Source organism: Callorhinus ursinus, unplaced genomic scaffold, assembly GCF_003265705.2.
Source record: "Callorhinus ursinus isolate GAN/ISIS: 27379988/994484 unplaced genomic scaffold, GSC_fseal_2.0 scaffold12, whole genome shotgun sequence".
NCBI classification, from domain to species: domain Eukaryota; kingdom Metazoa; phylum Chordata; class Mammalia; order Carnivora; family Otariidae; genus Callorhinus; species Callorhinus ursinus.
In genome coordinates this window covers 35,724,876-35,740,909 of record NW_027397074.1, presented here as the reverse complement: position 1 = coordinate 35,740,909, position 16,034 = coordinate 35,724,876, and the positions used below count along the sequence as shown (strand labels likewise).

Genomic DNA, 16,034 nt, shown 5'->3' with positions numbered 1-16,034 from the left:
CTATGAAGTATCTAGGTTCTCAGCCCACATTCCTTTTAACACCTTCTGGAAAGCCTAAAGACAAACAGTATATAAGATTTACATGATGGAGTTTTGAATTACCAGATATCTTCTACTTTATTTGGCATTTGCTAAAACAGAAAAACAAACAAACAAAATATCCACATATCACTTTTGCTCTGCTTCTTATAAACCCTATAGATTATAAGAAATGCAAAATCATGGGCCGTATCTACAATGGAAAGAATCTTCAAATAATATTTTCCAAAACATTTTTACTCTCTTTAAATTATTCATACATTCTCTTTCAGAGAATGGATAGGATTCAAAGTCTAAGAAAGAAACCATGGAAAAACTTATTCTGAACTGTCATACACTGTCCCTGTATTCAATTCTCCCTTTCTCTACTCATGAATTCCAACTATTTAAGAGATTGCAAGCTTTGCCAGATTCACACCAATTCCCCAGTGGAGTCAGTCATACATAATCTGAAGGATGAAGAGATGGCAAAACATCTTTATTTAAAATCTAAAGCAAATAAACCCCTGATGACCAACTTGGACGGTACCAACTCAAGAGTTCACCTCAGGGGTGGTTGTCAACACCTATTAGAGTTAATTTAAGAGACTTTTTCAGCATCCTTAGAGCAAAAAGTCACCTTGGGAAGATTATCAACATGTACAACCACTAAGTGTAGCCAGTGCTGCTGAAGTCCAAGTCAGATAAAAGCAACTAAGCCCACTCAACAGGAGACTGTAGTTATTACAAAGAGGAGAAAGGAGTAAAAGAAACAGAGAGAGGAAGGCAAGAAGGGAAAGTGTGAAAGAAAAAGAGAAATGAAGGAAGAGAGGGAGGAAAGGAGGAAGAGGGGCACCTGGGTGGCTCAGTTGGTTAAGTGCCTGCCTTTGGCTCAGGTTATAATCCCAGGGTCCTGGGATTGAGCCTGCACCAGGCTCCCTGCTCAGTGAGCAGTCTGCCTCTCCCTCTCCCTCTGCCCCTCTTCTTGCTTGTGCTCTCTCTCTCTCTCTCAAATAAATAAATAAAATCTTAATTAAAAAAAAGAAAGAAGAGTGAAAGAGGAAGGGAGGAAAGAAAGAGGAAGGGAGGGAGAAAGGGAGGAGAGAAGAAGAAAGGAAGAAGGAATGAAGGAAGGACTAAAAGACAAACCTTAAAAAGAGTGAAGGAGATGTAAAAAAAGATATAGTCGATATTTTAATAGCATTGTATGGTGATAGGTGGTAGCTACACTTGCTGTGAGCATAGCATAACATAGCAAAAAGCTGAATCACTGTTATACCCTTGAAACTAATAGGTGGGGGCGCCTGGGTGGCTCAGTCATAAGCGTCTGCCTTCGGCTCAGGTCATGATCCCAGATCCTGGGATCAAGCCCCACATCGGGCTCCCTGCTCTGCAGGAAGCCTGCTTCTCCCTCTCCCACTCCCCCTGCTTGTGTTTCCTCTCTGGCTGTGTCTCTCTCTGTCAAATAAATAAATAAAATCTTAAAAAAAAAAGAAAGAAAAGAAACTAAGGTTAACGTTGTCAACTTTACTAAAATAAAAAACATTTTTTCTATTTATTTATTTATTTTTGATGTAGTGTTTCATGATTCATTGTTTGCATATACACCCAGTGCTCCATTCAAAAGAAAAAACATGCCATAGACTCAAATATAAGAGCTAAACCTTAAGTACCAGAGGCTGTAGTGTCATCTCAACAACTTCCATGTCAACAGCAATTTGTTTTTTTCTCTAACAAGCTTAAACTGTCATTTATTCTGTTTTGACAGGTGGCCTTTTAATGGCCATGTTTCCAACTTACTACCCAAGGCTCTTCCTACTCTATGTCCTCTCCTTTCTTTTACCTGCCTGAAGTTTTTAAATGTTTTTGTTTTAGATTCCATAGGAATGCCAACAGCTTAAGCTTTTCTCACCTCTTGGAAACATTTCTTTCAGGGGAAGCAACCCAGGGTGCTGTTAATGGGCTCTGCATAACAGTAGGCAAATTTGGCCTTAAAGTAACTGTGCCATTGTTTGTTAGCCAGCACAAATACAGACTACCAAAATCATTTTCCCTGAGAACCTCACAAATATTTCTATTACTGATTCTAAAAATGATGTAACTATTTGCATAAGGATCTCTGATGCCATATCAAGCAACCTGACTCTCCTGATTTAGTCACTTCAATTTCTCACAAACCCCACACTGGTGTTTCTAAGTGCTTCACTGAAGAAGTTCAAAAATATTCATCATACACTGATTGGACTGATAAATTTAAGTTCTGAACTTTGCCAAGAAAAAGAAAAAAATGGACTTCTGGTATGTCTTCAAAATCAGTTGCCTCAAGGAATTTTCTGTACCATGCTTAAATTAGTTTTAATCCAATAGTATATTATTTTGACTGACCTTGTGCATATTTCTTAAAAGAATAACTAAAAGATGTTTTGCTAACTAGATCACTTTCATGATAAAAAATATTTAAAAAGAAAAACACCTATTTTGGTTGCGTCACTCAGATAACTTAATTTTTAAAAAATCAAGTTTTTTGGTACCCATCTATATATTTACACTAAGATGCAGAGCCAAGAGTTCCTGCTGATTTTATAATCCCTTTGGGTTATGTAATACATATTATTCTGCTGATAATAAGTCATATGAAGCAGCATTTTGCTGTATTGATATAGCCTGGCCAAGAACAACAAGGAAAAGAAATAGCATTTAAAAAACTGGCAAAATGTTTATGAATTCTAATCTTCTGCACATGAATAAATACATCTGACAAAGTGCAGAGTCCCTCAAAAAGGCCCTTCTTGACCTTCCTAATTTGAGTTCAATTGCATGTTCAGTGTTGAGAAGCCAAAGTAGGTTCTGCCAATTTTAAAGCTAAAGCTTTACTACATTTTGCTATTTGTAAAAGTGAAATCCCAGATAATAAGTTATAATTGCCCTATTAATCACTTGAAAAGGGAGTTTGGAGGGAAACTGGGATTTGAAATTGCAATAACTGGTATTTGAAAGATTTTTTTAAAAATTCTCTTACCTAGACCTTACTACATAAAACTACTGTGAAAACTACATGTATGCACTTTTTCAAATGAGGAGGTACATGCAATATGTCTTATTATACATTATTTTTTCTAACAGAATGAAATTTAAAACTTCAATGTAGTCACACTGTTAGTCATGATGACCTTTGAACTGGAAAAAATATATAGAAAGCCAGACCTTGGATTATAAATTATACTGTCAATGAAAGTGAGAAGAACTCTTTGTTTCTTAAGTTGTTTCAAGTATTACATTTTCATTTCCTTTTTTCAAATGAATTATAATGCACAACACACATGTATTTTTCTTCCATTTTTCATTAAAAAAAAAAATCTTTCTTTTCCTAAGCTTTGTTCCTCTGCATACTGATAGATATGACACACCAAAATTTACCTTTCAAAGTTCAATATACCAAATCCATCTGTTTTCCTTAAAGTATCTTGTGGGAAATTTATAATCTTATTTATATTCCAAAGAAATCTCAATGGAAAAAAAATACAGAAAACCAGAGATTATTTAAACTTGTCTTTCTTTAGTTCATGATACACAAATTTTAGATTATGCTTATACAATTAAAGATAGTCAATGAAAAAAGACAAGGTGGTATTTAGGGTATTATAATAACTAAAGCGAATTTACTATAAGATGTCCAGATATTACAGTTGATTAAATTGTCAATATAGCCAAAAATAATCATTTCAGTTGTCATTTACTGGAATTTTTAGCACCTATACATCCACATGGGTATGTTTATGATTGACCAGTGACATTTTTATTCCTTCCTCTATCTCAAGTCTGGTCTTTCTAAAAATGCAGAGAAAAGGTATAGAGTAGTTTGAAAATAGGTCCCAAAATTTAAATTAGGGGACATTTTTCTAACATCACTAATTGCTCTATGAGAACAGTCTATCTGATCTCTAGAAATAGCCCATATAATAAAATGACCACAGACATTCCAGTCAAAAGGTCATGCAGTGGAAGGAAGGTACGAAACACAACCATTTAGCTTTTTAGTATATTCAGAAAAATTAAGAAAACCATGTAACTCACAAAACTGACTTGAATGTGTTCTGAAATATAGTCATCTCTTAAAGAAAGAGACCACACACAAAAAAGTATTCCATTCTCACTGGAAATCCTCCCTTGGAAGAATAAAGTAGGCCAAGTGTAAAGATTACCAGCCATAGAAATAGAATCTCATTTGAATGGATGTGCTCAAAGAGAGCCAGTGAAATCCATAATTTCCTTTCACATAGTTGGAAAAGTACTTGGCTTTTGCAACTGGGTAACATTTTTTTCTGGGCAGGTTAATCATCCATGGAGCCACAATCCACAACCTACTATGATTTTCTGCACATCTGGCATAAGCCTTTATAATGTAAATATTAAAACCAGTCTGCTTCTCTAAAATGTTTCCATATTTAAAATCAAATAAGTAAGTTGAGACTGTAGGTGAATATGCAAAATATGTTTTCTGGTAGGCAAATAGAGCAGCTCAACATTAACTGACAAGATAGAAGTAGCATTTATTTTTTGCACTCCTTTATTGCCATACATGCAAAACAAAACAAAAGTCCAACATTATTTTTTAAATCATTTGTTCATTGGAAACTCAGGACTCAAATACTTAGAAAATCTTAAACACCACAAACTTTGTGTGATCTGAAATAGCAATTCACTAATAATAATCCTAATCATTAGATGGCTACCTCCTTGAGTACTGTGCTGCCTAAAAATTATACAACAGAGTAAAGACTTAAAGATTGCTCAAGTTTTCTTTCTCATATTTTCCTTAGGATAAAAAATGTACATATTTACGTAAATAAATATGGCACAATAAGACTTGGAAAAAGATGGCGGAGGAGTAGGGGACCCTATTCCAACCGGTCCCCTGAATTGAGCTGGATATCCACCAGACCACTCTGAACACCCACAAAATCAACCTGAGATGTAAGAAGATATATCTGGATCTCTACAAACAGAATATTGCAGGCAGTTGGTTTCGAGATATGAAGCAGGGAGCCATGATTCTGCTAGCAGATATCGGAAGATAAACGGAAGAGGGAGGGAGCATAGGGATCCTGCACTGCCGGTGAGTGAAGCCCCCTGTGCTGGGGATGGGGAACAGACTCGCAGTCCAGTAGCGGTGGGGAAAAGATTTTAGGGCAGCCCCCTGGACTGAAACCTGGAGTGGCGGACTGAGCATTGTGAACTGGGGGTGGCTGGTGGTTTTAGAAGTACAAAGGGCAGAGACATGCCCTTACCTGGAGGCGAGGACTAGGAGTACTACTGAGGGGCACACAACCCAGGACAGGGGAGTTTTTAGCAGCATAGACAGAAACGGAGATAGTGTGGCCTGGAGAGCTCATTGAAGAACAGACTGTGATCTCTGTGTTCTGAGGCAGAGGGCTGGAAACAGTCTCTTCTGCTCTGACTCTAGGAAGAGTCGCAGAAAGCTGCCAGGAAAGCCGCCAGAGAACAAAAGCCCCCCAAAATCAGTTTTCACTGAGCCGACTCCCCCTCCCCACAGAGGGCAGGGCAACTCTGCCCAAACAGGGTTGCCTGAGTAACAGCATGGCAGGCCCCTCCCCAAGAAGAGACTGGGAGAACAAGAGATTGACAACCTTAAGTTCCCTATAAAACAGATGCATCTTGCTTGGGTTGTGGTCAATATTTTGGACTCTGTACATTCCCTCAACCACCCCTCAAGAGAATGACTAGAAGGAGGAACCCCCAAAACAGGAAAGACTCAGAGACTGTGACTTCTGCCACAGATTTACAAATGGTACAGATATAACCAAGATGTTGGAAATGGACTTCAGGGTAACAGTTATGAAGACGATAACTAGAATGAAGAAATCAATTAATGGCAACATAGAGTCTCTAAGGGCAGAAATGAAAGCTGAACTGACAGAACTTAAAAATGCTATCAGTGAGATCCAATCTAATCTAGATACTCTAACACCTGGGGTAAACGAGGCATAAGAATGAATTACTGATCTAGAAGACCAATTGATAGAAAAGAAGGAAAAGGAGGAGGCCAGGGAGAAACAACTCAAAATCCATGAAAACAGAATTATAGAAATAAGTGACACCATGAAACATTCCAATGTCAGAATTAATTGGGATCCCTGAGGGGGTGGAGAGAGACAGAGAGGACTAGAAGATATATTTGAGCAAATTATAGCTGAGAACTTCCCTAATCTGCGGAATGAAACAAACATTCATGTCCTAGAGGCAGAGAGGACCCCTCTCAAGATCAAGGAAAACAGACCAATGCCCCGGCATGTAATAGTAAAACTCGCAAATCAAAGAATCAAGGAAACCATTTAAGGGCAAGTAGGGGGAAGAGATTCCTTACGTACAGAGGGAGGAACATCAGAATAACGTAGACCTATCCACAGAGACCTGGCAAGCCAGAAAGGGCTGGCAAGACATATTCAGGGTAATAAATGAGAAGAACATGCAGCCAAGAATATGTTATCTGGCAAGGCCACCACTTAGAATGGATGGAGAGATGCAGAGCTTCCAAGAGCAGCAGAAACTGAAAGAATATGTGACCACTAAGGCAGCGCTGCAAGAAATATTAAAGGGGGGTTCTATAAAAGGAGAAAGACCCCAAGAGTGATATAGAACAAAAATTTACAGGGACAAACTATAAAAACAAGGTCATGATGACAATAAATTCATATCTTTCAATAATTACTCTCAACATGAATGGCCTAAATGCTCCCATAAAGCAGCACAGGGTTGTAGATTGGATAAAAAGACAGGACCCATCCATATGCTGTCTACAAGAGACTCATTTTGAACCTAAAGATACATCCAGACTGAAAGTGAAGGGAGAGAGATCCATCTTCCATGCCAACGGACCTCAAAAGAAAGCTGGGGTAGCAATTCTTATTACACACAAATTAGATCTTAAGCTTAAGACCATAGTTAGAGACACAGAAGGACACTATATCATTCTTAAAGGGTCCATCCAATAAGAAGATCTAACAATTGTAAATATCTATACCCCCAACATGGGAGCAGCCAATTATGTAAGCCAATTGTTAACCAAAATAAAGAGTTATATTGATAATAATACGTTAATTGTAGGAGACCTCAATACTCCACTCTCAGCAATAGACAGATCATCTAAGCAGAAAATCAACAAAGAAACAAGAGCTCTGAATGACACACTGGACCAGATGGACCTCATAGATATATACAGAACATTCTACCCTAAAACAACAGAGTACTCATTCTTCTCCAGTGCACATAGAACTTTCTCCAGAATTGACTACATACTGGGTCACAAATCAGGTCTCAACCGATACCAAAAGACTGAGATTATTTCCTGCATATTCTCAGACCATAATGCTTTAAAGAGGGAACTCAATCACAAGGAAAAAAATGGAAAAAACTCAAACACTTGGAAGCTAAAGATCACTCTGCTCAAGAATGTTTGGGTCAACCAGGAAATCAAAGAAGAACTTAAACAATTCATGGAAACCAATGAGAATGAAAACATATCAGCCCAAAACCTATGGGATACCGCAAAGGCAGTCCTAAGGGGGAAATACATAGCCATTCAAGCCTCACTTAAAAAAATAGAAAAATTCCAAATTCACCAACTAACTCTACACCTTAAAGAACTAGAGAAAAAGCAACAAATGATGCCTAAGCCACGCATTAGAAGAGAAACAATTAAGATTAGAGCAGAGATCAATGAATTAGAAACCAGAAACCCAGTAGATCAGATCAACGAAACTAGAAGCTAGTTCTTTGAAAGAATTAAAAAGATCAACAAACCACTGGCCAGACTTATCCAAAAGAAAAGAGAAAGGAACCGAAGTAATAAAATTATGAATGAAACGGGAAGATCAAGACTAACACCAAGGAAATAGAAACAGTTATTAGAAATTATTATCAACAACTATATGCCAAGAAATTGAGCAACCTGGAAGAAATGGATGCCTTCCGGAAAACTTTTAAAACGCCAAGACTGAAACAGGAAGAAATTGACAACCTGAATAGGCCAATAACCAGTAAGGAGATTGAAGCAGTGATCAAAAACCTCCCCAAAAAACAAGAGTGCAAGGCCTGATGGATTCCCTGGGGAATTCTACCAAACATTCAAAGAAGAAATAATATCTATTCTCCTGAAGCTGTTTCAAAAAATAGAAACAGAAGGAAAGCTTCCAGACTCATTCTATAAGGCCAGCATTACCTTAATCCTCAAACCAGGCAAAGACCCCTTCAAAAAGGAGAATTTCACACTGATATCCCTGATGAATATGGATTCCAAAATTCTCAACAAATTCCTAGCTAATAGGATCCAAAACTACATTAAAAGGATCATCCACCACGACCAAGTGGGATTTATCCCCGGGATGCAAGGGTGGTTCAACATTGGCAAATCAATCAATGTGATAGAACACATTAATAAGAGGAGGGAGAAGAACCATATGGTCCTCTCAATTGAAGCAGAAAAAGCATTTGACGAAATACATCCTTTCCTGATTAAAACTCTTCAGAGTATAGGGATAGAGGGAACATTCCTCAAGTTCATAAAATCCATCTATGAAAAACCCACAGCGAATAAAATCCTCAATGGGGAAAAGCTGAGAGCCTTTCTTTTAAGATCAGGAACATGACAAGGATGCCCACTCTTGCCACTATTGTTCAACATAGTACTAGAAGTCCTAGCAATAGCAATCAGAAGACAACAAAAAAATAAAAGTATTCAAATTGGCAAAGAAGAAGCCAAACTCTCTCTTCGCAGATGACATGATACTTTATGTGGAAAGTCCAAAAGACTCCACCCCCAAATTACTAGAACTCATACAGCAATTCAGTAGTGTGGCAGGATACAAAATCAATGCACAGAAATCAGCTTTCTTATACACTAATAATGCAACCGTAGAAAGAGAAATTACAGAATCGATTCCATTTACAATAGGACCAAAAACCATAAGACCTTGAGATAAACCTAACCAGAGAGGTAAAAGATCTATACAATGGAACTACAGAACAATCATGAAAGAAACTGAAAAGGACACAAAAAGATGGAAAAACATTCCATGCTCATGGATCAGAAGAATAAACATTGTTAAAATCTCTATGCTGCCCAGAGCATTCTATACCTTCAACTCCATCCTGATCAAAATTCTAATGTCGTTTTTCAAAGTGCTGGAAGAAACAATCCTAAAATTTGTATGGAATCAGAAAGACACTGAATCGCCAAGGAAATGTTGAAAAAGAAAAACAAAGCTGGGGGGCATCATGCTGCCTCATTTCAAGCTATATTACAAAGCTGTGATCACCAAGATAGCATGGTACTGGCACAAAAACAGACATATAGACCAATGGAACACCAGATATGGACCCTCAACTCTATGGTCAAATTATCTTTAACAAAGCAGGAAAAAATATGCAATGGAAAAAAGACAGTCTCTTCAATAAATGGTGCTGGGAAAATTGGACAGCTATATACAGAAGAATGAAACTTGACCATTCTCTAACACCATACACAAAGATAACCTCAAAATGGATGAAAGGCCTCAATGTGAGACAGGAATCCATCAGAATCCTAGAGGAGAACATAGGCAGTAACCTATGACATCGGCCACAGCAACTTCTTTCAAGATATATCTCCAAAGGCAAGTGAAACAAAAGCAAAAATGAACTTTGGGACTTCAACAAGAGTAAAATCTTCTGCACAGCAAAGGAAACAGTCAACAAAATGAGGAGGTAACCTACAGAATGGAAGAAGATATTTGCAAATGACACTACAGACAAAGGGCTGGTATCCAAGATCTATAAAGAACTTCTCAAACTCAATACCCAAAAAACAAATAATCAAGTCAAAAAGTGGGCAGAAGATATGAAAAGACACTTCTCTGAAGAAGACATACAAATGGCTAACAGACACATGAAAAAATGTACATCATCATTAGCCATCAGGGAAATTCAAATCAAAACCACTTACACCAGTTAGAATGGAAAAAATTGAAAAGGCAAGAAACAACAAATGTCGGAGAGGTTGTGGAGAAAGGGGAGCCATCTTACATGTTGGTGGGAATGCAAGTTGGTACAGCCACTTTGGAAAACAGTGTGGAGGTTCCTCAAAAAATTAAAAATAGAGCTACCCTATGACCCAGCAATTGCACTCCTGGGTATTTACCCCAAAGACACAGATGTAGTGAAAAGAAGGGCCATATGCACCCCAATGTTCATAGCATCAATGTCTGCAATAGTGAAACTGTGGAAAGAGCCAAGATACCCTTCAATAGACGAATAGGTAAAGAAGATGTGGTCCATATATACAATGGAATATTACTCAGCCATCAGAAAGGATGAATACACAACTTCTACATCAACAATGGATGGGACTGGAGGAGATTATGCTAACTGAAATAAGTCAAGCAGAGAAGGTCAATTATCATATGATTTCACTTATTTGTGTAACATAAGGAATAGAATGGAGGACATTAGGAGAAGGAAGGGAAAAATGAAGGGGGGGAAATCAGAGGGAGAGAACCATGAACCATGAGAGACTATGGGCTCTGAGAAACAAACCAAGGGTTTTAGAGGGGAGGGGGGGTGGGAGGATTGGTTAGCTTGGTGATGGGTATTAAGGAGGGCATGTATTTCATGGAGCACTGCGTGCTATATGAAAAAAATGAATCATAGAACACTACATCAAAAACTAATGATGTACTGTATGGTGACTAACATAACATAATAAAATAAAATGAAATAAAATAAAAATAAATATATATGGCAAAATAATCATGTTGAAGCACTACAGATTTGTAAGATAAAGATGACAATAAAACTTACGTGTTCAGCATGCAGAAGAAAAATACTTTTTTCCCCTTCATAAATACTACAGGCAAAAGCATAAGTCACTGATAAAAAACAATATGCATGGAGAAGGAGCAAGATGGTGGAGGAGTAAGAGACCTAAATTTCGTCTGGTCCCAGGACTCAGCTAGATAGTTATCAAATCATTCAGAACACCTACCAACTCAACAGGAGATTGAAGAAATGAGTAACAGCAACTCTGTGAACAGAAAAGCAACCACTTTCTGAAAAGTAGGATGTGTGGAGAAGTGAATCTAAGGCGATATTCGAGAAGATAGACCATGGGGGGAGGAAGCTTCCTCAGCTGCCTACCGGCAAATGACACAGCAGCAAAGCACAAGATTGGAACTTTTAGAAGTCTGCTCCGCTGAGGGACATCGCTCCAGTGGCCAAGAGGGGGCTGGGACCCTCACTGGGACAGTGTGGTCTCAGGACCCTTGGGATCACAGAAAGACCAGGGGTGCCTGAGTGTGGCAGAGTTCCCAGGTATTGGAGCGGGGAAGTCGGCTACAAAGACAGATCTGAGGAGCGGGCTCCCAGCTCTGGGTTGCCATAAACTGTGATCCACAGCACAGCTGGGCCACTACTCTTCCAGCAGGGACCCAAAAAGTGGCAGATCCAGGGAGACTCCCTTTCCTCCCCCAGTAGGAACGGCAAGGGAGTGCACCGCAGAAATCTGCTGGGTTTGGAGACTCCAAACAGGGTTATGTGCCAGAGAAAGAAATGCTCGTGAGGTGGGTGAGCATGGAGTGTAGCCAGAGACCAGGGAGAAAGGAGTGATTGACTGCTTTTCGCTGAGGGCTCAGTGAGGAGTGGGGCCCCGAGTTCTCGGCTCCTCTGGGATGAGAGATTGGAAGGCCGCCATTTTCATTCTCGTCCTCCAAAGCTGTACAGAAAGTTTTCAGGGAACAAAAGCTACCGAGAGCAAACCCAAGAAGATTACTTAGCCTGGCCCCTGGCAAGGGAGGAGAAATTCCGCATCAGGCAAATACATTTGAGAATCACTGCAACAGGCCCCTCCCCCAGAAGATCAGCAAGAACAGCCAGCCAAGACCAAGTTTACCGATCAATGAGAACGGCAAAACCCCAGCACTAGAGGAATACAGAACATAGAATTTATGGCTTTCTTCCCAAGATGCTTTAGCCTTTCAAAGTTAATTTTTAAAATTTTCTTTATTTTTCTATTTCTCTATTATTTTAGTTGAATTTTACTTCTTTCTCTTTTCAACCAACATCTTATCAATTCCTTTTTTAAAATCTTTTTTAATTTTTCATTTTTACAGTCATATTCTTCTAACAGAGCAAAATATACCCTAAATCTAGTGTATGACATTGTCCTAGTCTCATGCCTGATCACATTCTCTCTTCTTTAATTTTTAAGAAAACTTCTTCTCCGCCATCTTGCACCGCCCCCACCAATTCCTTTTTTAAAATCTTTTTAATTTTCATCTTTACAGTCATATTCCCTCCCTTCATTGTATTTATCCTGATTTTTGTATATATATGTTTTTCTTTCTTTAAAATTTTGTGAGACAGTTTCTCCTAACAGACCAAAATACACCAAAAATCTAGTGTGTGGCTCTGTTATATTCACCAGCCTGATCATATTCTTTCTGCCTCCTCCCTGCCTCCAGTTTCAGGTTTCTTCTGATTAGTGTGTATTTTTCTGGGGTTGTTGTTACCCTTTTAGCATTTTTTTTTTAGCATTTTGTTCTCTCATTCATCTATTCTCCTCTGGACAAAATGACAAGACAGAAAAACTCATCTCAGATAAAAGAACAAGAGGCAGTACCGACTGCCACTGACCTAATCAATACAGACATTAGTGAGATTTCAGAACTAGAGTTCAGAATGACGATTATAAAGATACTAGCTGGGCTGAAAAAAGTAGAGATGATACTAGTGGATCCCTTTCTGGAGAAATAAAAGAACTAAAATCTAACCAAGTCAAAATCAAAAAGGCTATTAATGAGGTGCAATAAAAAATGGAGGCTCTAACTGCTAGGATAAATTAGGCAGAAGACAGAATTAGTGATATAGAACCAAATGATGTGGAATAAAGAAGCTGAGAAAAAGAGAGATAAACAACTACTGGATCACGAGGGCAGAATTCAAGAGATAAGTGATATCATAAAATGAAACAACATTAGAATAATTCCGACACCAGAAGAAGAAGAGAGGGGCAGAAGGTATACTGGAGTAAATTATGACAAAGAACTTCCCTAATTTGGGGAAGGAAACAGGCATCAAAATCCAGGAGGCACAGAGAACCCCCCTCAATATCAATAAAAATGGGTCAACACCCTGACATCTAATAAAAATGGGTCAACACCTTGACATCTCACAAGTCTCAGAGACAAAGAGAAAATCCTGAAAGCAGCTCGGGACAAGAGGTCTGTAACCTACAACAGCAGAAACATTAGATTGGGAGCAGACCTATCCACAGAGACCTGGCAGTCCAGAAAGGACTGGCAGGATATATTCATAGCACTAAATGAGAAAAATATGCAGTCAAAAATACTATACCCAGCTAGGCTGTCATTGAAAATACAAGGAGATATAAAAAGCTACCAGGACAAACGAAAACTAAAAAGAATTTGCGAACAGCAAACCAGCCATACAAGAAATACTGAAAGGGGTCCTCTAAGCAAAGAGAGAGCCTAAAAGTAACATCGACCAGAAAGGAACAGAGACAATATACACCTTATAGGCAATACAATGGCACTAAATTCATATCTTTCAATAGTTACCCTAAATGTAAATGGACTAAATGCCTCAATCAAAAGATACAGGGTATTAGATTGGATAAAAAAAAAACAAGACCCATCGATATGCTGTCTGCAAGAGATTCATTGTAGACCCAAAGACACCTCCAGATTGAAAGTGAGGGGGTGGAAAACCATTTACCATGCTAATGGATATCAAAAGAAAGCTGGGGTGGCAATCCTTATATCAGACAAATTAGATTTTAAACCAAAGACTATCAGAAGAGATGAGGAAGGACACTACATCATAGTTAAAGGGTCTATCCAACAAGAAGATCTAACAATTGTAAATATCTATGCCCCTAACATGGGAACAGTCAATTATATAAGCCAGTTAATAACAAAATCAAAGAAACACATTGACAATAATACAATAATAGCAGGGGACTTTAACATGCCCCTCACTCAAATGGACAGATCATCTAAGCAAAAGATCAACAAGGAAATAAAGGCTTTAAATGACACATTGGACCAGATGGACTTCACAGATACATTCAGAACATTCCATCCCAAAGCAACAGAATACACATTCTTCTCTAGTGCCCATGGAACATCCTCCAGAATAGATCACATCCTGGGTCATAAATCTGGTCTCAACCAGTACCAAAAGATTGGTATCATTCCCTGCATATTTTCGGACCACAATGCTTTGAAACTAGAACTCAATCACAAGAGGAAAGTCAGAAAGAACTCAAATACATGGAGGGTAAAAAGCATCCTACTAAAGAAAGAAGGGGTCAACCAGGAAATTAAAGAAGAATTAAAAAAATTCATAGAAACAAATGAAAACAAAAACATAACTGTTCAAAATCTTTGGGGGACAGCAAAGACGGTCCTAAGAGGAAAGTATACAGCAATACAAGGCTTTCTCAAGAAACAAGAAAGGTCTCACAAATACACAACCTAACCCTACACCTAAAGGAGCTGGAGAAAGAATAGCAATGAAAGCCTAAACCCAGCAGAAGAGAAATAATAAAGATCAGAGCAGAAATCAATGAAATAGAAACCAAAAGAACAGTAGAACAGATCAACGAAACTAACAGCTGGTTCTTTGAAAGAATTAATAAGATTGATAAAACCCTGGCCAGACTTAATAAAAATAAAAGAGAAAGGACCCAAATTAATAAAATCATGAATGAAAGAGGAGAGATCAAAGAAATGCAAACAAATATAAGAACATATTATGAGCAACTATATGCCAGCAAATTAGATAATCTGGAAGAAATGGATGCATTCCTAGAGATTTATCAACTACCAAAACCGAACCAGGAAGAAATAGAAAACCTGAACAGACCCATAACCACTAAGGAAATTGAAGCAGTCATCAAAAATCTCCCAACAAACAAGAGCCCAGGGCCAGATGGCTTCCCAGGGGAATTCTGCTAAACATTTAAAGAAGAATTAATACCTATTCTTCTGAAGCTGTTTCAAAGAATAGAAATGGAAGGAAAACTTCAAAACACATTTTATGAGGCCAGCATTACCTTGATCCCAAAATCAAAGACCCCATCAAAAAGGAGAGCTACAGAACAATATCCCTGATGAACATGGATGCAAAAATTCTCAGCAAAATACTAGCCAATGGGATCCAACAGTACATTAAAAAGATTATTCACGACCAAGTGGGATTTATTCCTGGGCTGCAAGCTTGGTTCAACATCCGCAAAAGTGTGTCAATGTGATACACTACATTAATAAAAGAAAGAACAAGAACCACATGATCCTCTCAATAGAGGCAGAAAAAGCATTTGACAGGGTAGAGCATCCTTTCTTGATTAAAACTCTTCACAGTGTAGGGATAGAGGGTACATACCTCAATTCATAAAAGCCATCTATGAAAAACCCACAGCGAATATCATACTCAAAGGGGAATAACTGAAAGCTTTTCCCCTACGGTCAGGAATATGGCAGGGATGTCCACTATCACGACTGCTGTTCAACATAGTACTAAAAGTCCTAGCCTCAGCAATCAGACAACAAAAAGAAATAAAAGGCATCTGAATCAGCAAAGAAGAAGTGAAAGTGTCACTTTTTGCAGATGATATGATACTTTATGTGGAAAACCTAAAAGACTCCACCCCGAAACTGCTAGAACTCATATAGGAATTCAGCAGAGTGGCAGGATATAAAATCAATGCACAGAAATCAGCTGCATTTCTATACACCAACAAGACAGAAGAAAGAGAAATTAAGGAGTTGATCCCATTTACAATTGCACCCAAAACCATAAGATACCTAGGAATAAATCTAACCAAATAGGCAAAGGATCTGCACTCAGAAAACTATAGAATATTCATGAAAGAAATTGAGGAAGACACAAAGAAATGGAAAAATGTCCCATGCTCATGGATTGGAAGAACAAATATTGTGAAC

General features: G+C 38.2%; 1 protein-coding gene across 1 annotated transcript in view; it reads right to left on the bottom strand.

The window, feature by feature from the left end:
* LOC141373773 (replication factor C subunit 1-like) overlaps positions 1-16,034 on the bottom strand; it is a 44,855-nt gene continuing 28,821 nt past the window's right edge. Inside the window, 1 exon segment of the mRNA XM_073898543.1 lies at positions 1-54. Coding sequence (XP_073754644.1) covers positions 1-54 — 54 coding nt within the window.